The following is a 27,701-nucleotide window of genomic DNA, read 5'->3' on the forward strand; positions in this document are numbered from 1 at the left end:
TATGCTTGAGTCAGACATAACAGTCGGTAGAAGCCCGAATTGCTCCATGCTAGCACCTCTGACTACGACACTGATTGACGTGGGTTCGAAGTCCACACAGGACGTCCATTTCTCTCAAGATTCCAGGCACACCTTACTGACGAGTGCCAGTGAGCACGAAACCTGGGTCTACAGCTTCTTGTCGATTACCTCCGACCAACTAACATGGTACAATTCGGTCACTAACATCAGATCAAATCACGATGAAAACCCACTCCAATATAAATATTTTATCCCATGCAACAAGTCAAGGAAAATAACGAAAATGAATGACACACTTTAGGAAATATTATGAAAACTTTCAGGTTTAAACTATCATGAAGTATATAAGTAGCTTGAGACAATGCTTCGATCGTGCCACTCATTCATTAGCTAACTAGGACAGATAGTGAGGTTCAAAATTATTCTACAAAGGACACTCACAAGTTCAGTGGTGTCAGGTTGTGCTCGCATTTTTCACTGATTCACACAATTTCCCAATTACTTAGTATACGCCTTGATATGCTCACTCGCAATTCTAAAACTGAAGTCACATAATTCTCAGTTGTAAATCGTTGCTGAACTCCTAGGCTAGGCGCAACACGACTTAGAAAACCCTAGGTTCGAGAGCTGACGAAGCGCACACATTTAACTATCATGATGACTTTGAATAAAGCCAGAACTATAAGGCCTACAGGACACAGTCAACCAACTTCACCCTACCACTTCTTCTCATCCAATAATAATCCCGTACCCTAGTTACTTTTATCAATATACTTCAACTCCCACTCACTACTCTCTTTCTCTACACCACCACAACGAAATTAGCAATGTTTCCAAAACACTGTTTCACACCATTCTCTCTGAATTGATCAAACAACAATGGTTTGGTGGCTTATTTATTTATTTATTTATTTGAACACATAATATTGGTACAAGAGTGCGCCAAATATATATTCGCCACACAAAACATTGAGAGTTTAAAGAGAAGGTAAAAACGGTAAGGAGAGTAAAAAACAAGAGAATAATAACGAAGAGATTGGTGTAAGGTAGTGTAATAATAATAATAATAATAATAATAATAATAATATTAGTAATAGTAATAATGGGGGAACGGAAAGGTACAATCAGAAGAAATCTTTCAGTTTAGGAAGATACAACCACTTTTTACAAAGAAAGTAAAAGAAGGTTACAGCAGGATCGCCACTGGCTTCTATTCTGAGCCATATCTGATAACGTCTCTAGCCACTATGTTGCACCATCTCTCGGACCCCAACCAGGGAGTCGTGAACGACTAACACAAGCCAGCCCTTTGCAGCTTTCTTTCATACCACGACACCATGTCATACACTGACCACCTCTCCGCTTTTTCCAACCAGTCCCAGAGTCGGCAAATAATCCACGACGTAAAATTCTCTAATACTAAATGTTGTAATTCCAGGCTGATTCTAGTTCACAGGAAGCGCTCAATTAAAAACACGAATTCATCTCATCCTGAAAGTCTGGCCTTGCCCACAGGAAGCTTCGTTGACTCACTGGAAACTCACCTAGTTGCGTCAATGAGACATGAGACTGCACCATTCACATCTTGCACTAGTTGACTGAATTGAAATCAGCATAAAAATGCCAGCCCAATATGCTAGCTTATAAACATCCTCATCTATACACATGTACCATCTTACCCCTTCCAATTGTTGCGTACACGAATGCCACTTCTACTTCAGCTACATATACGCATCTCCAAACAACCCCACACCTCGTTTTACGAAATTCAAATACAACCAGTCTAATCACCACCTACAAGTCTGAACACATACCTACCAATTACAAAGTAAAAGGTTTATAACTTCGATGACTGGACATAGCTTATAATAAATTCACTTCCATACATACGATTGCCCAACTGATCGACCATCCGTTCTTCGACGCACTGCAGTTAATTGACTCCATGAAATATAGGCACTTCCAACAATTAAGTAAACGCTAATTACATTTCACCAACCTACATATCCCAATGTAGAATACTATGCGAAACACGTGCATTGTTATCCCTACTTATTTTACAACTCGTCTGTTGTTGAGCAAGGCAGTATATAACTAACTAGTAATTGGAGACCGTTCACACTAATCAACTAAACACTTACCATCTCACAAGAAATCATCCCACTTAACTGGGTCGTTAGTCAAGTTCTCGAGCAAATACACTTACAGACCAAAGTACGAGTCGCCTGTCTTCAACAACACTCGACGAAAATAACTTTATCACTCCACTCACCAACTACACCAAAATCCCCATCGGAACATCTAGTCACACAAACTACTCACTCGGTCTTCTCGACGCGTACGCAACAACGCTCCACAACTACGCCGGTCTAATAAACTAGGAACAGACGACATGCCACCTAAATCGCAACCAATAGTCCTGAGGTGCAAACGCCACGTTGCACACATACGGATTCGCAACACTCAACTTAACAAGCCTTCCGTAACATAGAGGGCAGGAAGAGATAGAGAGCGATCACTATCCTACACTGAGCGACCAGACATTAGACAACGATATTCACTACTCGCCAGTAACGAAACCCTGATCCTGTATCAAACAACCAATAACTAATAAAAATCAAAAGACAAAATTCATTACAGATAAAATCTAAATTCATTCAAGTACCAAATAATTAATCACAACAATTACAGGTTAGTCGACCTCCTCAATCGTTGGTCCCTTACCACTTCCACCACCAGCACCACCTGTTTCATGCATGCCTCCTGGCATACCACCAGCCTGGTACACCTTCGTAATTATCGGCGCACAGACCTTCTCCAACTCCTCCCGCTTACTTTCATACTCATGCTTCTCCGCCAATTGATTAACGTCCAACCAACCAATTGTATCCTCACACTTACTTAATATCACTTGACGATCACTTTCAGATATCTTTTCTTTAAGCTCACCCTCCACTTGCTGTTTCATTGTGTACACATAACTCTCAAGCGAGTTCTTCGCAGAAACACGATCTCTCTGCTTCTCATCCTCAGCCTTGTACTTGTCCGCATCGGCTACCATTCGTTCAATCTCCTCCTTCGTCAAACGACCCTTGTCATTTGTAATCGTTATCTTGTTCTGCTTCCCTGTACCCTTGTCAACAGCAGATACGTTCAGAATACCGTTCGCGTCTATATCAAACGTCACCTCAATCTGGGGAGTACCACGAGGAGCAGGTGGGATACCTGAGAGTTCGAACTTGCCAAGCAGATTGTTGTCCTTCGTCAGAGCACGCTCACCCTCGAACACCTGGATAAGCACACCAGGCTGGTTGTCCGAGTACGTCGTGAACGTTTGAGTCTGCTTCGTCGGAATTGTCGTATTACGCTTAATCAGAGCCGTCATTACACCACCAGCCGTTTCAAGACCCAGTGACAATGGAGCCACGTCAAGCAACAGCAAGTCCTGCACAGCCTCACACTTGTCACCACTTAGAATAGCTGCCTGCACAGCTGCACCATAAGCCACAGCTTCATCCGGATTAATAGATTTGTTCAACTCCTTCCCGTTGAAGAAGTCCTGCAACAGCTTCTGCACCTTAGGGATACGAGTGGAACCACCAACCAACACTATTTCGTGAATCTGGGCCTTATCCATCTTAGCATCTCGCAAAGCCTTCTCAACAGGACCCAATGTACCACGGAATAGATCGGCATTCAACTCCTCAAATCGTGCACGAGTAATCGACGTGTAAAAATCAATACCATCACACAACGAGTCAATCTCCAGATTCGTTTGGGTGCTCGAACTCAATGTACGTTTCGCACGTTCACGTGCTCTGCTTAGATAACTCCATATAATGATAAGGTAAGTCATTGGTATAAAAAAATTTTCATAGATCGTTTAGGTTTTGGAATTTTAGAATTCTTACTTTTATTTGCGTGTACTGTTTTGAGTAACATGTTACACATGCGCTTAGTTTTTCTCCGGGTAAACTAATATTTAGATAATTTGAATTTTGCTTAATGAACAGTTAATTTATCAATCTGACGATAGGAAACACCATAGATTCGAAGCTTGATCCATTTATTTGGGTTTGAGAAGCCAGTTTTATAACTAGCACCATGGCAACGCTTATTTCTAAGAGTTCATTAACCAGTTTTTATACCCCGATAAGCATAATGAGTGGTAACTTTTGGGATCCATTTATGGACCAATACTATGCGCATATTTCTATCGTATAATTTTTAAATAACTAGACTGTTCATATTCACGTCCCTCTTATCATGGGCTTTATTTGACCTACGAGCTATTATAATACGATTTACCATTCTTGAATTATGCCCTCCCACGTTCACAGCCACATTTGGCCAAATCTTGTTTCCTATTTTATTGGTAAGATGTAGTCTGTCTGGTTGGTATATAAACCCAGTATGCTTGAAATAAATGATTCATATTGCAGAGGCTGAGATTGGTGTTCTGGACTTAACTGGCTGGGCTAGGCAGGAAGCAGGACCGATAAGTACTCTGGAATGCTCGTACGGGTTTACGCGTCATTAGTCCGATCGATAATACACTGCTCTATAATTGATGGTATCATTACGTATACATTAACAGGGCACGCAGGCCACAAGTACTTAGTTGAGTGGCTACATCAAGCCCGTTAGTTTGTCTTAAAATGAAGTCATATGCCTAATTCTACCAGAATTTATCATTTCTTCAGTTGATATCAATGCATGGTCAAAATAATATTTGTGCTGAAAATATTTCGAATAAACCTTCAATCAGGAATTCGAACAACTTACCGCCCTATTAAGAGTAAATAAAATATATAATACTTTTAAACAGAGCAAGAACAATAATGTTTGGATGCATCACTTACATTCTATTCATGTCCACTATCGAGATGTCTGGCAACTGCACTTGTAAACACTTCAATTCCTCTTAGCTATAGGTTACAAGGAGTGTGTTAAGAAAATTTTGTAGAAGTCCTCTTTGTCCTTCCTATGTACCTGCAGCAGCAGGTACAATTGGGAGTGACATCGGGAGAGTATTGATCTATCTTTGAATGGTAAAACGAACACTTGGTGTTGTATGGTGAAACAGTTGAGCAGCAGGGAAGTATCTTTTCGGTGACGCCTTCAATCTTCAGTCGATTCTTCCTGAAATATCACCTTCCTTGAACAGAAGGCTGATGAAGACAGGTTTATTTACGATAGATGGTTGTTAATCATCCTCGGAATATTCTTTTCCGTAGTTCATACTAAATTTCCTCGGGTATCCATTTTTTATAAGATGCTTTTCCAGAATAGCCAATTCCTCATTTATTTTTCCGTTTAAGCATAACATCTTAGCTGTATTGAAGAGCGTTTTTACTAGAAAATTTTTGTAACTGATAGGGCCAAAACTGTCAAATACTGTCCTATCCATGGTTTTTTTCTATATATACTTTCCTTAAAACTTCTATCATTTTTCCGTCCTACACTTAAAAATTGTGTTGGTTCTCTTTTATATTCCATCGTAAACGTTATGTTGGGATGATAGTTGTTGAAGTAACTGAGTAACCTAGAAGCCTTTTTCTGCCATGGTGATCTGACATGTGTCCAATAACGTTTGTTAATTTTTTTAACTACGACTCCGACAACAACTATGTTTATTCATACACTTTGTGTACCTATTCTTCTTATTATGAGTTCGGATACATTGCGAAAATTTATCTAAAAATCACAAACTAAAGTATGCTAAACATTTATTAATAATTATATTTATATTAGTAATTGTAATTTTAGGTTGTATGCAACTGATGAGAAACCGTGAAATAGAATGGATTCATTTTATCTCGCAAACCTCGTTGTTTAAATTTTTGAGAACAAACAATAAACAAGCATTATGATTGCGTTACATTAGATGGTTAATACTATGAGTAAATTATTCGTGCGTGAACTCAGCTTAGGTGAATGACTGCCACAAAACGCTATATTGTGCATACAAGAATGAAAGACATATACACAATTGGAAACGAATCACGTGGAACATATCCCATAAACGGCCTTTTTACTAGCCCTCGTATTCAGTTGGTTCATGCAGGAACAATGAGTATTGACTGCTTGATTATAAACCCCTTAAGTTCTGAACCTTATTCGGTACAGCAATACACTTTCTTAAATGTAATATCCAAGAACTATTATGATGTACGATGTGAACACTATTATTTTCAGATTAAAATGCTTCAATATACAAAATATCCTCATTACTAAGCAAGGTAATACAAAAATTAATTATCTTCTAAACTCCTCATTTTAATTTATCCAAGACGATTAGGTTGAAAAAAATTAGACTGGAACAATGCTAGATATATATAGATTTAATAGTAATAATTTCCCACAATTTTTATTCAAACACGATACAGTAAGACGATAAAATAAATGAAGCTTAATGATTTCTTCTAATATACTTGCAAAATTAACCCTAAAATGAATGAGAACTGGTAGTCTGACTAAATGGAAAAATAGCCGTCACAAATTCAAACAATGGTATCAGTGTTAGTAGTAGTAGCAATAACAAATAATCATATTAATAGTAATAAGAATGTGATTAAAGTTTTTTACATTTTCCCAAAGTAACTTCATTACAATGGAATTAAAAATGCAGACATGAGAATCCTTGACTTAAAACTAAGCCCATCAAAAATGAGTAAGAAAATGTTACATGAGAATTTTGACAATATAATGTGTACAATGAACAGTTGATACATTGATCAAGTTAACTGTATATATGTGTGTTTATTTAAATATGCATCTATCAATGTTCAGTAACCATTTTAAGGCACAAAATAAGAAAAAGCAATGTACAAATCACATAAACATGGAAAGTAATGGATTTACGTAAGCCATTGGGCGCACATCTGGATGAGCTACTGCTGTAAAGCTGGTAAACATTGGAGACATTTCACCGGGTTTATTACTACCTATCAATGTAATAAAAGCTCCTCGATTATGCATTGTGTCACAGTAATTAGGAGCTGAGAAAACAGTAATACAGCGACCGTTGTGAGCAACTTCGTAACCTTCATCTTTCACCTTAAAAAACAATACAAAAATTTCTTGGATGACTCAGAACACAGAATGAAGATCTCGGTTTATGAACGTAATAAGGTCTAAACTGAAATCATAACATAATATAAATCAAGTACTGTACACATTAATACCATCGAAAACAGCAACTATTTCCACTAACTGTTAGATGAATATAACTGGCAGGATCAACCAGTTTGAAAGAAAGGCATGCGGTGTAAATAAATATCATTACTTTTAAATATTATCGAATATATTGTATAAAAATAAGATTATTAGGAAATTGCTAATCGATTCTTACAAATGGACAAAACAGACAACACAAACCAATGTAAAGCCTACACCAAAATGATGGTTGCTCTATTTCATAACTTTCAGATATCGTACACAATTATCATGATTGATTTCGCATAATACCCAATTGGAAATCTATGCGGTAAATTCCCTGCTAAAATCTAGCTATCTAGCGACATGAACCTCAAAATTACACCTAAAAATATAGCATGTAAACATTTCTGACGAAAATCCGAATTTCGTAACAATGTCTGCAGCTTTAAGAAGCTAAATCATGTCCAACGTTTAAACATGGACGACTCCTAGGTTAATAACTCAAGATCGACTGAAGAAATTGAAGCCAGTTCGACAGTCAAAATTAAAACAAGCCTGACATTTAACAGCCAAACTAGCCTCACGACGGCACCAAAGGTAGCCAAGATTGATATGATCCACTTTGGCTTCCAATATACTTAAATTACTCTTATTAATCACAGCACCATCATCGCTCACACAGCCACCCGGATACAAAAACTTTTCGACTACTTCTAACGGCAATATACCAATAGTGAGCGCGGGCGCAGCCTGCTACAAGTCTAGCAAAGGTCCTTTACATTTAGTACTTGCCAAATACATACCATACTTACGGATATTGCTTGCCAACAACATCGATTAGATTGTTCTGTCCCCCATGGTTGGTGACTGACTTCCCTAATGGAAGGTCCTAAAGGATCTTTGTTAGGGCAGCACACCAGCTGAACTATCCCTCAAAGAAATCTATCGATCGAATATGTTAAGAAAAGTCAGGTAGTGAGTGCCCCAACATCCTTGAATGAAGCGACAGCCCCTTTTATTTTTAAAATGGACCGACATTCAAGTAACAACTATCGAGGGACAAGTCTACTTTATACTGCATCCAAACTATTGGTTTTTGTCATACTTGACTGATTTTTCAAAATCCGTGAAATATTGTCTCGCGATTAGTAGGTCAGCCTTTGTTATGATCATCGGTGTGTTGATTATATCTTTACCCACCACCAAATTTCAGAACATCGCCGCACCTACTGGAGGCCAATGATAATTGTGTTTATTGATATCCGGACCGACTTCAATCCGCAGAACAGAATTGTAAACTATGGGATTATTTGTTGAAGGTGTGTGTGAGAAGTTTATTGATACATTGAAAGCTCTGAATACAAAAAACTCAGGGAGAGTGTGATCATAAAACCGCCTCCTCCTATTGTTTTATTTCAGTAATTTTATTTATTTATTTGAACACAAATATTGGTACAAAGGGGCACCAAATACATATGCGCCACACAAGTCACTTGATTTGCGTGTGGGCTGTGATACTGCCCGGGTGCTCAAACCGAAGCAGGTGGTCTTCTTGAGGAGTCACACCCGGAGCATTCGTCCTAAAGGTATGATCCACAAGGCAGTGGAGCAACGTAAGGAGATACAGTCCCATAGTGGCCGGTGACCAAGAGTAGGTTCACACGCCTTTTGTTCCTTCAGGATCCTGGAGCCAATGTGCACCATTAGTTTGGAATCAGGGTTTTACAACTCCTCTATGTAGATCTTTCATACCCACCGATACTGTTGAAGCGCCGGACATTCGCTTTTCATGGTCTCAATTTCGTAAACAACACCCCCATAGCGAGAAAGCAGTGAGTAGGATCTCTATGACAGTGGCTGTATACACACGGCCATGTGAGACCATACTCTCCACACCTTTGACCGTACCAGGGCACTTGGGCTATCACACGGGGTTCGAACCCGGGACTTTCGGTCTCGCGCACGAATGCCTCCAGTAATGGTGTCTATCATTGAAAGGTGTACCTCAGAAGTATATAATCCATGTGAAGGCTCTTTACTGAAACACTACCGGTCGAGTTAGAGCTTATAGAGAACTGTCATCTGATCTTGCAACCTTAAGTGATGTATGACAAGGTTGTCCACTATCTCCATTTTTGCTCACTTTCGTCATAGACCTACCGTTAGAAATAACGTTTACGTCGACTGAATTTTCAGGAATTGATCTCCTTCCAGGAGGTCCACACAGATGACATAGTTCTGTTTGATGAAGACGCTGATAAAATGCAGTGTTCTAGTAGCATTGAGCAACAATGCCATGAAGTTTGGAATGCGTTCCTCTCCCTCTAGATGAAAGTTGTTGCTTCAGGACTGGTCTGTGTCAACACCTGAACTAAAGATAGGGAATGAAGTAGTCGACCGCATCGACAACTTCATTGATCTTGGAAGTTCGATCAGCCCTAATGGATTGGTGTCTGACAAAATCTCTTGTACGGATTCAAAAGGCTCGTTTGGCTTTTGCTAACTTACGTCACCTATGTCGAGAGCGAGATATCCGTCTATCAATCTATATATACTGCGCAGACGTTCTCTCTATTTTACCTTACAGCTGCGAAACGTGGCCATTAAGGGTAGAGGATACTTGTAAGTTGCTAGTATTTGATCACAAATGTCTCAGAAATATTGCCAGCATCTGCTGGGATCACTGGGTAAGTAATAGTGAGGTTAGACGCAGGGTATTACGGAATGATGGTAAATCAGTTGATGAGGTTGTGAGTCTTGATTGACTGAGATGGTTGGATCACGTATTACGCATACCCAACCACCGATTACCATGACGCGCAATGCTGACTAGTGTTGAAGACGGATGGAAGAAAGTTGGGAGCGACCAAACCAAAGCATGGCATCAGTCCATAAAGTCATTAACTTCTGGTCTAAGCCATGTTGGTGTAGATGCTGACTACTTGGTTGGGGTCCGCGCGACTGTCGTAACCAGTGGCTAGAGACTCTGGGTGACATGGTTCAGAACCGATCACAATGAAGTAGGTGTATACACTTTTTGTCTTCTCATAAACGATGAGTTTAAAATTACTTTAGACCTTTCTACGAACTAATTCTTCCTTCCTGTATTATATCCTTATACACAATCTTTCTTTTATATATTACTACCATTGAAGTAACTACTTCTATGAATTTGGTGTTCATCTTGATGTATTAATGAGGTGTGGCAACTTGAACCATTGCATATATGTGCCTGGTCCACGGTCACGGTTTCCCAGTTTCATTATTCCTCTTTAACTGTACCATCGATGATATACTGGGAACATCCCTGATGCAAGTAGATAGTAGTGGTGTCAATTTATCACATGGAAAAAGGCTTTTTGACCCTCAGTATGCGGATGATTTACTTGACTGTGGGATGATAATCAAGATATGCAGTTCATAAGTAATGAGCTGACAACTATTATCCATCAGTATAGCATGTACTTGCAAAGTCTTAATGTAAAGGACTTTTGCAAGACTAGTTGACACTTGTGTCAGCAACCATTCTTGACGGTGAGACAAAGTAGTGGGTTGAAACATCATCAAAAATGGCTCAGAATAGAAACATGTGACAGTCCATATGTAGTTCTCTTTTATCTTTTTATAAGAAATATTATAGGAATATCTTCAACTGAAAGAACTCTTCTTGGCTGTATTTTCTTAACTAGACTGCTCCTCTCAAGATATACTACCCTCATCGTCTACTGAAATACGAAACGACAACTGTCTATTCCAATTTTCAAAGTTAGTCCTACACCACCAACAAGATCACGAGTTTGCTGTTGAAGATCATCCAGTCAGTTATCATCAATGTACAGTCTGGCACAGATATATTTTGACCTAATTTGTCATACAGCATTAGTAAGACGAGTTGAAATTAACAAGATGCATAGCAGAGGAGACCATAGTAAAGTAGTAGCAATGACAAGGAAAATGACTCATCACTGAGAATAGGGTTCGGAGAGACAGAATGGAGAAGTACATATGGACGGAAACTGGAATTCAAAAATTGAGTGCAACTGCACCACTGATTGCAGTTATCACACAGAGCCTAATCAGGTAGTCGGCATCTACTAACATAGCGCAAACTCACAGTTAATGGCCTCAAGGACTGATATAGTATGGCAGCCCCTAGCTTTTCTGCAAACTACTCCTACACCAATGAACAATGGGGATTTCTAGATACACGGAGATTAAACTATGTTGGATTGCTATATTTATCAAATGAACGATTACGCTGGGATCTAGAGAGAGAAGAGATTGGACTTTTAATTTTAGAGTAAATCAAGCAACTTTAGGGTATTTTGAAAACAGAACACTTGATGATCAATGCACTTACTTCATGACTTCTAATAATATAGTCTAGACCATTTTGCTTACAGAACTTTTTAGTGACATCAGGACCAAATTGACAACCGACTCCACGTTTAGAATGGGCTCGACCTTCAGCCTCCATTGGGTCAGACCATAGCAATTCACACATTATAGTGCCTTCGTCAGGTTGACGATTTCGAGACACCTTTTTTATTTCATCTAATGTAACATTATCGCGTTCGAACAATCCACCATGCATAACCTAATTGAATGTGTTAACATTGTAAATAAAGTAAAAAAGAATATTGTGAGATAAACTTCTCTCATTAATTTTTACAGCTAGAAATAAATAGGCAGTAAGAACATGGAAAATCACAAAACTAATAGATGATCGCGATCTATCAGAAAATACCATTTGTGTAATAAACTTGGGGTGATAGATTGGCTAAACATCAACCAATAAAAGTATAAGCATCAAACATTTGGTTTTGAAGAAAATTAAAAACAAAATTAGGTAGTCCGGTAAAGCTTAGTAATTAAAGAGGTTAGTTTCCAACCGACGGTCAGTCAGTCAGTAACAACGTAGAACTTTGTACGTACGTACATCAGTTCGAGTTGCCATACCACATTAGCACACAGATGTAGTGGTCGATTTAAATCCCGTAGTGGTAGAGGTAATAAGAGTATAAGCAGTAATCGGGAAAATTAGTGTTTGGAGATGTTATTTAAAGAGTATAATACTTACCTAGTACCCGTTTCCTAACAACTGCGTTACTTACTCGATGGTCCCAGGATATACGAGCAATATTTCGAAGACACCTATGGTCAAATACTAGTAAACTACGGATATCCTCTACTCTTACCGGCCATGTTTCACTGCCATAAAGTAGGACGGAACGAACTGCTGCGCAGTAAACACGTCCTTTGGTTGATAGACGGATATCTTGCCTACGCCATAAATGACGCAAGTTGGCAAAAACTGGTCGAGCCTTCTGTATCCGTGCTGAGATTTCGTCACACACCAGACCACAAGGGCTGATGAGACTTCCAAGATAAGTGAAGCGATCGACACGCTCAATTACTTCACTCCCTATCATTAGTTCGGGTGTCAATGCAACCCAATCCTGAAGCAACATTTTGCATTTCGAGGGGGAGAATCGCATCTCGAACATGCTTGCATTGTTGCTTAGAGTGGTCAGAAGACTCTGCATTTTGTCAGCGTCTTCACCAAATAAAACTATGTCATCAGCATATTCTAAGTCAACAAGTGAACCTCCCGGTAGAAGTTCAACCCTTGGAAACCTAGACGAGGAAAGTGTTACCTCTAAAAGTACGTCGACGACAAAGTTCAACAAGAATGGAGAGAGTGGACAGCCCTGACGAACACCACTTGAGGTAATCAATTCTGATGACAGTTCCCCATAAGCTCTCACTCTACCAGTTGTATTCGAGTAGAGAGCCTTTATAAGGTTAATATACTTCTTTGGTACTCCTTTCAATGACAAACACTGCCATAGAACCTCACGATCGACAGAATCGAATGCTGCTTCAAGGTCGAGAAATACTACAATTGTGGGGCGTCTGAATGTGTGTCCGTGTTCTAGAACCTGACGTAGTGTGAATATGTGGTCTATACAATCACGTCCAGGTCGAAAACCAGCCTGATTTTCTCTAGTCTGCTCTTCACGAGCTTTAGTTAGGCGTCGGAGTATTATTGAAGCTAATATTTTAGACATTATATTAGTCAAACTGATTCCTCTGTGATTGTCACAAGAGGACTTTTGTCCTTTCTTATAGACTGGCACAATCAGTGATTGAGACCAGTCAGATGGGATTACGTCCAGTTCCCAAATTCTACCCAAGACCTCAGTTAATCTCACTGCTAATACTGAACCACCATCCTCAAAAATCTCAGGAGTAAACCTGTCAGGGCCTGCTGTCTCCCTCGCTTCAGATTTCCTATGGCTTTTTCAACTTCGTAAAGAGACGGAGGACCTACATTAACTTGCCATTCAGGTTGACTGGAGGTCGTGGGAAACCCAAGTGTGGCTGAAGGCCAGTTGAACTGATCCCTAAAGTGTTCTGCCCATCGATCCAACCTCCTGGATTGAGAATGTATAATATGTCCATCTTTCTTTGAGAGTGTTTCGCTAACAGTCGGTTTCCTTAACAAGTCTAAACAATTGTCTGCTATTACCTATTGCCACTGCCTTTTCCACCTCTCTTGCTTTCGCTACCCATCACTGTTCACGATCATTGCGTAGACTTCTTGTCAGCTTGCATTTAAGCTGACTCCGCTCCTCATTATGTTCAGAGCCAGGTGGAATGAGTTTCCGAGCATCTATCAGTGCGATAGATGCTGCTGAGATCCAGTGTTGATCCCTAACCTTACGGGTTACCGTACTAGCAGATATCACTGCTGTTTCCACAGCTTTTCGGATATCATTCCATGCTGCCTCGGGGTGGGCATCACATACATGGCTGCCTAACTGTTTTCCTAGTTGTTCCTGAAATATGCTCTTAGCTCGACTATCATTAAGTAGGGCCCTAAGGGGTTTACTTGCAGCGTCTTTCCTACGTCCAGTAAGACGCAGACAGATACGCGCTCGTACTAGAGCATGATCTGAATCTAAGCATGTGCTCCAGAATGAGCGACAGTCTTCTATCGAGCCCCTCCATCGGTGGCTGATAGCGATGTGATCTATTTGGGTCCAACGTTGGGACGAATTAGGGGGTCGCCATGTTAAAGGATGTTTTTCCTTATGCTTAAAGTTAGTATTTGCAAGGAACAGGCGGTTATCTGAACATAGCTGCAACAGACGGTCGCCATTATCTGTTCCTTGAGCCACGATGCTATAAGATCCACCCAGGTGTCTTTCCCTATCGCTTAGTTTACCTACTTGAGCATTAAAGTCACCGGCCATTATTATTAAACCCGAGCGCCTAGCTTTTCGGAGAAGGTCGGAGAGCTTTCTGTAAAACTCATCTTTTACATCATCTGCGCTGCAGTCAGTGGGAGAATAGGCAGAGACGACGAAGAGGCAACGACGAGTGTCCCTATCTTTTCGGATCCCTACTGTTCCGTTTAGTCGGACAGCGCATAAACGACTGTCTACTGGGATCCACTCTAAGAGAGCTAGTTCTGCCCTAGGACTCAATGCTATATCTACGCGGGCGAGGCCATGGTAAGCAGAATCAAGGCTTCCAGATACACGAAGTGTGAATCGAGTCGGTTCTTTATTTTGGCATGGTGAGGTCAAATGAATGACGCTACTCGGATCCTGTATGCGCGTTTCGGAGACGCAGCACACATCGATGGCGCGGGATTCTAAAGTCTTAGCTAAGGAAGCCTGTTGTCCTATTTGGCACAGTGTTCGGACGTTAAAAGCTCCTACGTGTAGTTTAGAGCGTGGTTTCAGGAGACCAGGAATAGCGTTCCGCGTACTCGAATCGTTTGCCCTAGCGGTGCGAGATGATAAAGAGACGTGAGGAGGATTAGTCATGGAGATAAGAGAGGTATTAGGAGGTGTGGGAAGGGTTTGAATGTGACCAACTTGTTCTCGTGTGCTGTTACGGGTATGAGGGGTGATATCACTTCCCGGCTGCCCACACCGTGGAAGGGTACTTCTTGAGGAACTTGAAAAGGAAATTGGATTAGTGTTGGTCTTAACGACCTGGGAGCGTGACCGCAGAGCCCAAGGGACAACTGCTTGAGGCCGGTCGCGCACGGCCATTTCGTGGAAGGTTTTTAATGTGTTAGTTCCGTTCTTGAAAGGGCCTTACCGCCGGAGACGGAAATGCGTGAGGTAAGGTGAGGTGTGACATTTTTAGGGTCGACCTTTTCTAACCCCACCCCTCCTTGTGGGAAGGCAGCATAGCTGCAGATGCTGGTTGTCCAAGGGAAACACCTTACTGCTGTCACACCCCTCTACAGTCAGCAGTATGACTTCGCCCTCAGACCTTGAGTTGCTGCCTTTAGTCTTACCGTTCTCCAATCGAACTGCCTGGCATGGTAGAACCTACAGGGACATATGTTCCAGCCAATATAGCTCGGTTGGGTCACCACGATAGGCAAGCCCGACCACCGCGTCAAGGTAGCAGCTTCGGTCGGGTTCCAACCGATGGGCTAAAGATTCGAACTTCACTCCATTTGCCTATGAGTGGGTAGCTAGTTGGGTAGTATTACCGAACTTTAACCAAATAATGTGGTTTAAGGCTGAATACAGAAAAATGTATTTCACAAATGGGTAACGCTGCAGCCCAATATGAAAAGTTGCACAGCTAAATAATTTTTGGTCCTAGACAGAATTATTGATTACCACAAATGGCTACTTCCTTGAAACATAAAATTTGTGGTTACACTTAACAAAATAATATAGTAATAAGATAAACAAATAGGAAAAGAACCACTCATATAAGATGTTTTTAAAATAAGCTTATTTAGTTTTGTTAGTGTAACACGTAGAGCGATTGATATTTGCTTTAATTATGATTCAGTGGACTATGTATATCTTATGCTATAAAACTGTACACTCATCCTCCTACAACTAGAAGAACTTTGTGTCAAAGCGATATTTGATCAAAGCCAACATACCATGATCTAGCTCTAACACTATTATAAACAGAATCTTATTTGTAAGATGATTCATTACCATGAGCAACTACAAGCGCAAACTACTATCAGTCTTCGTATTACAGAAACATACACCAATATTCGGCAGATAAAAACAATGTTACAGAGATAAGTTTAGAGAAGAAAAGTTTTTTTTGTTATATTTTCTGCTATACTTTTGATTGCTGGACTCTGTTTTCGACCATGTGGTTAAAACGGTCATTCAAACATCCATTCAAATTAAACGAACAAATAAGCAAGAACTCACAGACAATCATTTGAACATGGAAAAATGACTTATGTAAATCGCTTACCAGAATTCTTTCATTAATCAGATGGCATAGAGGTAACCAGTTGAATATATCCGTGAACATATTGGCCACTTCAGAAGAATATTTTGACTTTACCTCACCTTCAAAGCCATAAAGTCTGTTCATGTGTTCGGATTCATGGTTACCTATGGGGACAATTAAACATATACATAAGTATATGAAGCCGGAAATTATAAAAGCATAGAATATCTGATTTAATACCAACTGCTCACCTCTGGAAAGATAAAACTTGTCTGGATAGAGAAGCTTAAACCCGAACAAGGTGAAAATACACTCCACGGAAAACGATCCCCGATCAACAAAGTCACCATTGAACAACTAGAGAAACAAATCCTAAAAGTAATATTGCTTACGTAAGGATTATCTTTGCTCGGAAGCCCGTTAATTTTGAATATGTTCATAAGATCGTAGAACTGACCGTGTATATCCCCACAAACAGTAAACTTAGACTGTTCTGGGACTTTAATGTCTACCAAACTTGGTAAACCGCGAAGAAATAAGAAAATATCTTTCATTATCTACAAATAAACAAAAATAAATATTGTATTGGATATATTGTAATACACAGCAAACGCTATCATATTAGAAATAGACGCAACTCATACTCATTAACAATGAAAATTTTTTACCTAATTTTGGAGCAAGTTAGGAAGGGGAGTAAGTAGTGAGGGAAGGATGAGTCTAATTCGGTGACTTTAGGTCTTTTTAGCAAAACAAATTAATTAGTAAAGCGCAAGGTCAACTGAAAGCGGACTTTAGATACCTTGATATTGACATTATAATAGATCAGTGTTTAAGCAATAAAATGCTATACATAAATGATTTCAGTCTCTCAGTCACGTGATTTAGAACATAGAATCTAGGTGTATCGACTTCATACTAGCACAGCAGTAAAGAGTCAACCAGATTAAAACAAAATCACGATAATGATACCAAAGACATTAGTAAACTATGAAAAGAGAATATGGTTCATAAGAAGAGAATGAAATTAAAGGATGTTCAATTATTAATGATATTAGACCTCCCTCTCTAAATGCTCTCACACGGCCACGCGTATACAGCCTCTGCCAGGGAAGTCCTACACACGGCCTTTTCGTGGCGGGGGTGTTGTTTACGCAAATGAGAGGACGAAAAGCGAATGTCCGGCGCTTTAACCGGATCCCTAACCAAACCAATGGTGCACATGGGCTCCAGTATCCTGAGGGAACAAATGGCGTATGAACCAATCGTTGGTCACCGGCTACCATGGGACTGCATCTCCTCACGATGCTCCACTGCCTTGTGGGTCAGACCTTAAGGTCAAAGGCTCGGGGCGTGGCCGCCTAGGAAAACCACCTGCTTCGGTCTGGGCACCCGGGCAGTATCACAGCCCTCACACAAATCGAATGATTTATGTGGCGCATATCTATTTGGTGCCTCCTTGTACCAATGTTTGTGTTTAAATAAATAAATAAATAAAGTATATTGATTCACATAATATATATTACTGCACTGTCGCTTGTTGTGCACTATTATATCACCGGGAAATGAAATTAAAAAATGAATATTTTGTGAACCAATAAGGGTTGCTTCACTGCCTTTTGGATTAGACCCTTAGGTTAAAGACTTTAGGTGACAACATAATAAAACTACCTGCTTTGGTTTGGGGACGCGGACAGTATTATAGCCCCCATACAAAACAATGATAACAACTGCTGAAAAGATTTTAATGCTCGCCAAGAAAAATCTTATTTACAATCATACGATAACATTCGTTTATATTTCATTTATGCTACGACACTTATGCATTCCTCTTTATTATTATTTTGCGTATCTTATTTTATTTTTTATTTTTCAACATTACAGCAGCTTTCCTATGGCGGAAACCATGTCCTATCTAAACGATCTTGAGTCACTGAATGGTCGAAGAAAGTTGGATGCTATCACCGACTATGAATCCTGGAGCAGTCTTTCCAAAACCACATACACCATTCAAAACTGGTCTCTCTCAACATTCGCATTTTAACCCAGATCAGACAACAGATAAGGGGAGTATTTCTTTAGGAAGTCTCAGCATCGATGTCTGTTGTCCGTCCGAGAACCATATTCAAGAATCCAGTGAAGTACTACAAATTCGCTCTCCATCTGTCGCTTCAAAAAGCTTGACTCACGTACGTTTATCTGGGGACCCTGTGGCATCTTTGTCTGATTTTCCTAGCATTGATGTTGCACTAAGCACAAGAGCTGAGGTAGCAGTGACCGATTGGATCTCCATCAACAGTCTGTTATGTGCTGTTACGTTAGAAAGCTACATCAAAGTGCGAAAAGAATCGGTGTGAAAAAAGATATCTACACATTTGCTCTGACAGATTGCAGCCCGGATGCGATCAAGGATGAGTTCTACCACCATTTAACAGTTCTTCTGCAGAAAGTGTGTACGACAGATATTGTAGCACTAGCCGGAGTCTTGGATGCTTAGGTCAGGTGTCTAGGTACAAAAGAGAATAGTTTAGGTGGCCAATAAGGGCTTGTCTGTCGCAGGTTGAATAACGGTGACCACCTACCACAACTTTGTGCAGAATACAACCTGTTTCCGGCTCGCACTACCTACCACTACAGTCATCACCCATGCGTCACCTGACGTCCTCCTTCTGCATCTCAAACCTGGACTCAGATTGATCACATCGCGATCACCTACCACTGGCGTGGTTGTGTACAAGACTGCCACTCCTTGTGGAGTATCTATCTGGACTCTGATCATGCCCTTGTTTATGTCAATTTTATCTTACGTTTTAGCGGCCAACAAATTTATCGTCCCAAACGGATCGATATCAGCCAATTGGTTGCAGCTTCTATTGCAAATAAATGTCAAAGCCAACTGGGTTCAAGGCTAGCTACCATCCACCGAAAAGTATAGATGAGCGTTGAATGCACTTGCATGACGCCATGAAAATGGCGAGTAAAGTTGCGTGCGGCTCCGCGAAACGTCCCACTTATAGGCACAGGGTTTCTACAGCATCCTTACAAATCACTGAAGTACGTCAGTCTACTCCGGATGGCTGTGAGTTTGATCATAAACGAGGACTGTTACGTAATGAGATTGTGCAAAGCTTGCGTAGGGACCGAGAAGCCTGGTAGTCGCAGCGTGCCACTGAGTTGGAAACAGCAGTTGCGTCCGGTAACTGCTGGGAGCTCTTTCAACTCATCCAAGTCACTGGCAGCGAGAAGTCTGGTGTGAGCGAAACAATCTATGAAGATGACGAGATGCCAACCATTAACACCAACCGACGTCTTGGACGAGTACCAGTTCAACTGGTCTGCTGCTCCGGCAACATCGATCACTGTCCTGCTCTCCATGGCCTGTGACGACTGGTCCACCTAACGAGGCAGAAGTCCGCAAGGAACTCCGACTCTTGAAGCGCTACAATTCACCAGGCTCAGATGACTTAGCTTCGGTCCTTTGTAAAGATGGTGGTGACTTTCCGGTTAGGGAACTAACTAAGTTCTTTAGAATGGTCTGGCAATTAGGGAGTGTTCCAACATCATGGAATGAGTCAATAGTTGTTATTATCCTTAAAAAGGGTTCATGTCGTTTCTGTAACAACCGTCGGGGGATACGTCCACTTCCGATTGCGTCCAAACTATTGGATTCCGTCATACTTCGTAGATTGTTCAAAATCCAAGAAAGATTGTTTCGAGATGTGCAGGCTGGTTCACTGGTATTGTCTATTGAAGTAGGATGTGCCTGAGAAGTTTAATAATATCTCAAAAGCCCTATATACAAATACCTCAGGCAGAATGAGGGCATACAAACATCTCTCTCTACTGTTCCATTCAAGCAGTGGGGTTGCTCAGTATCACTATTGCTCTTCAACTTTGCCATTGATGACGTTCTGGGAATAGCTCTGACGGATGTAGGTAATGATGGTGCAGATCTGTTGCCTGGAGAAAGACGTTTCAACATTGAGTATGTGAATGATACTATTTTACTGTGTGATGATACCCAAGTCATGCAATCCGCACTAAATCAGTTGGCAATCAGTATCCGTAGGTAAGGTATGTGCTTTGCACCTTCGAAATGCAAAGTACTTTCACAAAACTGGCAGGACCATAATCCTGCACTCACCCTGGGTAGTGAGCGGATACAAGTAGTTGAGAAGTTCGTGTATCTAATTAGCTGCGTAAGTGCTGTTGATAGTTTGAATGATGAAATAAATTCACGTATAATGAAAGCCAGAGAAGTTTATGCCAATCTGGGCCATCTTTGGCGTCTTCGTGATGTTAGTCCGGCTGTAAAAGGTCGGATCTACAAGGCGTCGGTAAGAGCAGTTTTGCTCTATGCTTGTGAAACCTGGCCTCTCCGAGTTGATGATGTTAGGCGACTGTGTGTCTGGTCATCGTTGTCTCCGAAGGATTGCTGACATCCAGTGGCAACATTATGCTATTAATGCAGAGGTTCGACATCGTGTTCGGGCACAGCGGCGATAATTCAATTAGTGTCACTATCTTGAAACATCGACTTCAGTGGCTTGGATATGTATTTCATGAATGTCGCCCCAGAGAATTCCACGTCATACATTATTTGCTGACGCTAGGACCGATTGCAAAAAGCGGAGAGGTGGTAGGGGAACATTACGAGACCTACTAGTGAATAGCTCTTCTGGATATCAATCGACTTGCATTCATAACAAAAGCCACAATATTAACTGATATCCAACTTAAATATAATTTGAAATTCACTCAGGAAAGTATAAATATCCAGTTAAGCTAGCGCATTTTTGTCGAAGATGATAAAGTTGCGAGTTGTTTGATTCAAATTAAAGTAACTTGGCAATTACTTTATTTAGAATATGGAATGGGCATATCGCTGTTAAATTGCTAAATTGGACAAAAATGTCAACTTACTATAATGGCATATTTCTTGTGTAATACTTTCTGAGATTTGTAGTGCTCCATTAAAGCCAACATAAACGACTCCGTGACAAAGTATTTTCCATTGCTATCTTGTTCTAAGTGTGGACCATCGTAACTAGATTCTACAGTAATTGTTGACAGATCAAAAGATTCTAATGGGGACGGCTGATCTTCTACTGCAATGGCTTTTTCAAATGCTTTGCGACGAATTATTTTCCGGCATTCAGTCAACTTCTCACGAGCCATTTTGTCACTAGGTGCAACTCGAATAACCTAGTTGAGATGAAACCTCATATTAGCAGATAATAGTAAAGCGGACATTTTTAATAACTTGACATATAAATACCAGATGTTATTGGTTTTCAAAGCTAGACCAGGTGGAAATTGAAACTTTGTAGTTAGAATTAAATGAATTAAGTAAATCGCTATTTTACTGAGGTTAAATTGCTTTAAAAGTAGCTTGTCACAAACAGTTACAGCAAAAGTACGATTATGTCCTTACAAAATAAGTTTCATAAGTCACGATGTAAATGATTTATGTACGTAATGGTATATCCCTATGCTATTTAAACAGACATAAAATATATTGCAAATCAGACTACGGTAACAGTTTATAAATTATGGCATTAAATTTATATTCAACATGGAAATAATTAGTGACAAAATACTTTATCAGTGTGCAGCGCAGCAGTTTATCCCATGTTATAAGATATCCATACAAGATCCACGTGATCACATATCTTGAAAATCCAAACAAAAGAAATACCACTGTGGACAGAAAATTCTCCGCTTAGTTTAAAATCTCCACTTGCAACACCCTGGTATGAGGATGAATCTACGTCATTTTATCCAACCAATTTATACTACCTTTGTAGGAACCAACTACAGGAGTTATCGGCTGCAACATAAAGGATACATCAAACTATGTGACTAACGTGAAGACTAATGCAGTAGAACAAAGTATTGACAAGATATCCGAAACACTTCGAAGAAGTTTAGTGACAAAGAAACGCCTTTATTTTTATCCCACCGTTGCTGCTTCAAACTAAGACATGAATAGATATGACGCGTACCAAAGCGGATATTAATGTCCGAACTTTAGTGACTTTGTCAAGGATTATTGAGAGATACTGAGTCACAGGCAGAATTCAATGTTTTAACCATCTTTAAAATTTTTATATCCCTTTACATCACTAAACCGAAGAAACTAAGTCGTGATACATTGAATACTGAGAGATAGCTAAGAGTTCGACAGATATTTTTTGTAAACTGGTAAGAAAATTCGCAGGTTAGAAATTGGCTGTATAATAGTAGAGAAGATCCTTGCACTACCTTCCAGGACTTATTGCGGAAGAGGTTGCTGAGTCCAATCGAAAGTATAAAAACAAAACACAAACAGGGCCCTTCGAGATGAGTAGCACACAGGTTGGTTTTATCTTTAAATTTTGGAAGATTCTGTATGGAATGCCACATCAAATGTTGATGATTTAAAGACATAATTAAGCAAACAATTGGGATTTTCAGAATACGTGTGATATCAGACAAAGTGTGTGGAGTGACATTATACGTATTGGTGAATCTTCCATCATTGCTATACTTCGTGTTTAGTTCAACTCATTCGGTATTAAACGACAAAGCTTAAATATATCACTGTTAAATGTCCAGATATCAGGTTAATAGGAAAACTTATGTACTTACAGTTTCGTAGTCTGCTAATGCCTCCTTATACTGACCTAATGCCATATGTGCAGATGCCCTGCGATAATAACCCTGGACAAATAAAAAGATTAAAATGACAAACCTTCACATAAGAACTATCCAAAGATATAGCTTTAGAAGCATCATCCAAGGCATAGCCAAAACACTCTGTACGAAGATAAGCGAGGCTCCTGTTGGCCAAATAAACAGCAGTCTCCCGAATTTCTATCGCCTTCGTGTATGCATCGATGGCTTTTTCATAGTCCCCATCTATTAGTCGAAAAATACCGTTAAACACGTGTCCATATTTGTGTGTGTGAGGTCTGTCTATGCATTACCTTTAAAAAATTTGTTAGCTTCTTCTTTTAATGCTTCTGCTTCATCCGAAATAGTCGATAACGTCATTCTTTAATTCACGTGTGCGCCGTTCAGGAAAAGTTTGGACAGACGGGCTCTCAATTAAATGGTTCAAATGTTGAGTTGCTAAAAATTGTAGTAAGAAGTTCAGTTTTTAGTCTTCGTCAATAAGGATAGTAGATTAGTGAACCTGTTTTAAACCTTTCCGATTGCCTGCCAGTGAAAGTTCAGCTTCTCCTTGAAAATATTCACTAATGGGGCTGATACCACTTGTTCGGGTAAGTTGTCCCAGTAATTGACAACTCGATGAGAAAAACGAGGTCTCACTTTAAGTTTATTAGATCACGGTTTGTGAACCTTCTTGCTATGACCTCGTAGATTATTAGTGCTGGAGGGAGTGTAGGGCCATTACTTAAAAGTAAGAGTAACCCAGGCGAGGTTCATAATTTCATTAGATTGTTTCGTACTATATTTATGATGCGTGATAACGTTTCATAGTTGCTTTCACGTAAATTAGACATGTATTCCGTCACTGCCGTCAAGTTTTAGTCGAAATCATGTACATTTATGACTCGTTAGTCGACATACTGTGGTAAAACATATCGCATGTACACGAGCGTTCATAGTCCATGTCCTAAATAGACACTTTGTCGTACGTAATATGTCACTTAACTCTAGGTAATAAGCTATTCGTATCAGCCTTTTACGAAATGGCCACGTTACCTGAACCCTTTAAACTTAAGTTACATTGGCGGTTACCATTTTAATTAGTAATTACTATACTCCTAGTATTTGCTATCATGGCTCGATTTCCTTATTACGCGGCGGTCATTTTAATCCCATTTTCGGTTATTTATATACAATACGGGTTTGGAAAATATTTGAACGTCCTTGAAAATTCTCCACGAACCCAACCATAGTTTTCTTATATGTTTTTGTTCACACGTCCAACTGTTACGCTAATAATACCTAAACGAACGTTCAGTGCAACTGTCAGTATACGTAAGAATGATGTTATTTAAATTTGACTTTATAACATCCGAACTATTCTAGTTATTCTACTTCAATGTCGTACTTTGCTTTATGAAGTATTGTCTCCTCGTGGCTGTTATCTAACAGATGATTTCGGTACATCAATCGGCTGTTCAACTACTCGACGATTTAAAACCTATCCAGTTCAATTGGTGGTCTGACGACATTATCATTCGCGCGAATCATCAGTTTATGCAGTCGAACGAATCTCCTGCAAACTGAAAACGACATTGTCGCCTCTATCCCAACACTGACAGAGTTTTTCACTGGTATCATTGACATGAGTCCAGAGCGACACTCTTGGTTTCATATGTTCTTTTCGATATTTTTTCTGTTCACTAACCGAACAAACACACAGCACTCACCGTTTATCATATTTTAGAGACTTCACCGTGCCACATTTGCCGTCGATTTGTAGCCTTCGACCCTTACTGACTGTAACAGCAGTCATCAACTTTTCTAACTCTGACTAAAAGTTGATTAATAGCTTCGCACAGCGAAATCACGACCACTCTTCACGGTTATATTTCTGTACTTACGGTTAGTCTGTTAAATATAGATGTAACTAGAAGCTGTCAACGACACTGTATGACACTCAAATTTAAATCAATGGCAGTATAGACATAGGCATCTACTGATAATACACTTATCGTACCATCGCTATAGCATCATTACTCTTGCGGCAAACATAACGTTTCTCATCGGAAAAACTCAATTGCTTGTCAAAGCTATATATTTCAGCGCGACTTGATAGAACAATAAAACTTTTTGTTCTTTTTATTATTTCTATGGTTAATCGCTTTACGTTTAACCGACGTCGTACTAACATATTATTACTCACTGTTCTCCCGATCAGTTTCTGCCGCCTACTTTCCATTTTGTTCTACAGCTCGCCAATATCCGGAGGATTCATATTAATCGTTTGGTAATCTCTGGCGCGACTACTCCCAGCATGTTTGGTACCGATTCAAACGGCCGTTAAATCTGGTGGAGGAATATTGTAGGGCCAGCGAAATGTCACTAAGCCCTAGCCAAATCATCCGACAGTTGAGTCATTGAGTGTCGAACAAGTCATCGATCCTCGTCAATGTTAAGGACAACCAACACGCATCAGTTAATCGTATGCCATGCCCATGCGGCAGTGGTCTCACTTTCGCTTGTATCTAATTTAACTAATATATTTCTGTAATAACTTCCTGTGTGGTGTACAGTCTTCAAAGCATCTATCGTACCTTGATACGTCAATTGGGTTGTCCACGTAAGGTGCTGACCACGAGGTGTGACTTCGACGTTAGCTAGTTTGTCACACCGTTCACGTCTAACTCGAGTAGGCCTCCAATCATTTTCGACATAGATCATATACGTCGGTGATCTACAGGAGCAAAAATATAAGACACATTAGCGCTCAAATCATAATTAAAGATACGAAATGCCAGTATAAGGTCGTTGTCTGGGGCTCCTGTCCAATCATTTCTCGCAATAATTAAGTTAGTCAAGCATGCATACTTGTTACGTGACCCATGTTGCTCAGGAGTTAACAGACTGCGCGAATCCATGTGACTTAGTAACTCAACTGTGGTGTTTGAATGAACTAATGATTCCTTTGTACTTGTTGAATGCTTGAATTCCAATACCAAATACAGCATATTCGTTCATGCTTATCGAGTATTACTTGATCCAATTGCGTTATTTCTAGGATTCTTGATTTCTAATCCTAATCATAATATTGGTGTCACGATGGAGCCCCAGAAGGAATATTTAGATATCCATTCAACTTCTGATAATTATGTAGCGGCACAAAAAAACCAAAAATAAATAGCTCTTTACGTTTTCGACATTGGATGCTGACCACACGTCTTAATGGACTCACAGAGCTGAAGGTGCTCAGTCATGCATCCGCGCCCGAAAAGCTAAGGTTGGCGAAAAACGAGTTCGACCACATGATAGACTTAGGTATCATAAGACCGTCAAATAACCCATGGGCATCAGCGCTGCACATGGCCCCTAAAAAGGACAGCAACGATTGGCGTCCAACTGGTGACTATCAGCGATTGAATGCGAAAACCATTCCCGATCGTTACCCGTTGCCTCATATTCACGATTTGACAGCTACCTTGAAAGGTACAACTGTCTCTTCGAAAATCGACTTGGTTAAAGAGTATAACCAAATTCCCATGGCCACTGACGACATTCCGAAAACAGCTATCATAACTCTTTTCGGACTTTACGAATTTCCGCGAATGCCCTTCGGTCTAAGGAACGCTGCACAAACCCTCCAAAGGTTTATAGACGACGTCTTTCGAGGTCTCAACTTCATACATGCGTATGTTGACGACTGTCTAATAGCAAGTCCGGACAGAGAATCGCATCCCCAGCATCTGGATCTTGTTTTCGATCGACTACAAAAACATGGCATTACTGTAAACATTCAGAAATGCCGAATCGAAACTGACTCATTAGACTTCCTAGGACACACTATAGATGCTCAAGGCATCCGAACCCTTAGAACCAAAGTGGCAGCCATTCTGGATTACCCAGAACCGACCACGATCAAGCAATTACGAACGTCTAACGGCCTTGTAAGTTTCTATAGACGATTCATACCGGAATGCGCGTTACTCATGAAACCTCTGACCGACCAACTTCGTGGAAATGTGAAATCCATCAATCTGGATGACACCGCGCGAAAAGCATTCTCCACAGTTATGGAACTTATTGCTAACGCAACAATGCTTGCACATCAGGACACTCAAGCACCCATTAGTATCGCAGTAGACGCATCCGACTCAGCAATCGGAGGAGTCTTACAACAATGGGTTAACAACTCCTGGTAACCTTTGGCATTTTTCTCTAGACGGTTGCTAGACACCGAATCGAGGTACAGCATATTCGGTAGGGAACTCCTAGCTATGTATTGTGCTGTACGGCATTTTCGACACTATATCGAAGGCCATGAATTTACCCTTTTCACTGACCATAAACCGCTTACCTTCTCCTTAAGCTCTTCTTTAGACAAGTACTCTCTCCGTGAGTTTCGACAACTGGACTACATTTCGCAGTTCATTACGGATATCCAACAAATTTCTGGAGCAAACAATTTAGTCGCAGATGCCTTGTCTCGAATAACCTCCTTGAACAGTTTCCAAGGAATCGACCTTCTTAGACTCGCCCAGCTTCAAAAAGAAGACACTGATCTTCAGCACAAGTTATCGTCTACAACCCTCAAACTACGCATCAAACAGATGGGAACAGCTAAGGAA

The 27,701-nt window shown here is 40.2% G+C and overlaps 1 protein-coding gene across 2 annotated transcripts; it reads right to left on the bottom strand.

The window, feature by feature from the left end:
* Positions 1-4,787: 4,787 nt before the first annotated feature.
* Positions 4,788-23,646, bottom strand: PPP5C_1 (Serine/threonine-protein phosphatase 5). 2 transcript variants are annotated; one of them, XM_051209394.1, is made up of 10 exons: positions 23,600-23,646; positions 23,391-23,535; positions 23,156-23,322; positions 23,053-23,124; positions 21,346-21,627; positions 16,815-16,979; positions 16,674-16,779; positions 16,444-16,586; positions 11,543-11,779; positions 4,788-7,080 (listed from the first exon to the last, which is right to left on the bottom strand). In XM_051209394.1, exons 2-10 carry the CDS (start codon positions 23,455-23,457, stop codon positions 6,856-6,858), a joined length of 1,464 nt encoding a protein of 487 aa, XP_051074849.1. In that variant the 5' UTR covers positions 23,458-23,535; positions 23,600-23,646; the 3' UTR covers positions 4,788-6,855. The 2 variants fall into 2 exon arrangements, with proteins under 2 accessions (XP_051074849.1, XP_051074848.1); XM_051209393.1 differs by having other exon boundaries at positions 4,788-11,779; positions 16,674-16,979.
* Between the last annotated feature and the right edge of the window lie 4,055 nt (positions 23,647-27,701).

This window comes from Schistosoma haematobium, chromosome 1 (assembly GCF_000699445.3).
Source record: "Schistosoma haematobium chromosome 1, whole genome shotgun sequence".
Classification (NCBI taxonomy): domain Eukaryota; kingdom Metazoa; phylum Platyhelminthes; class Trematoda; order Strigeidida; family Schistosomatidae; genus Schistosoma; species Schistosoma haematobium.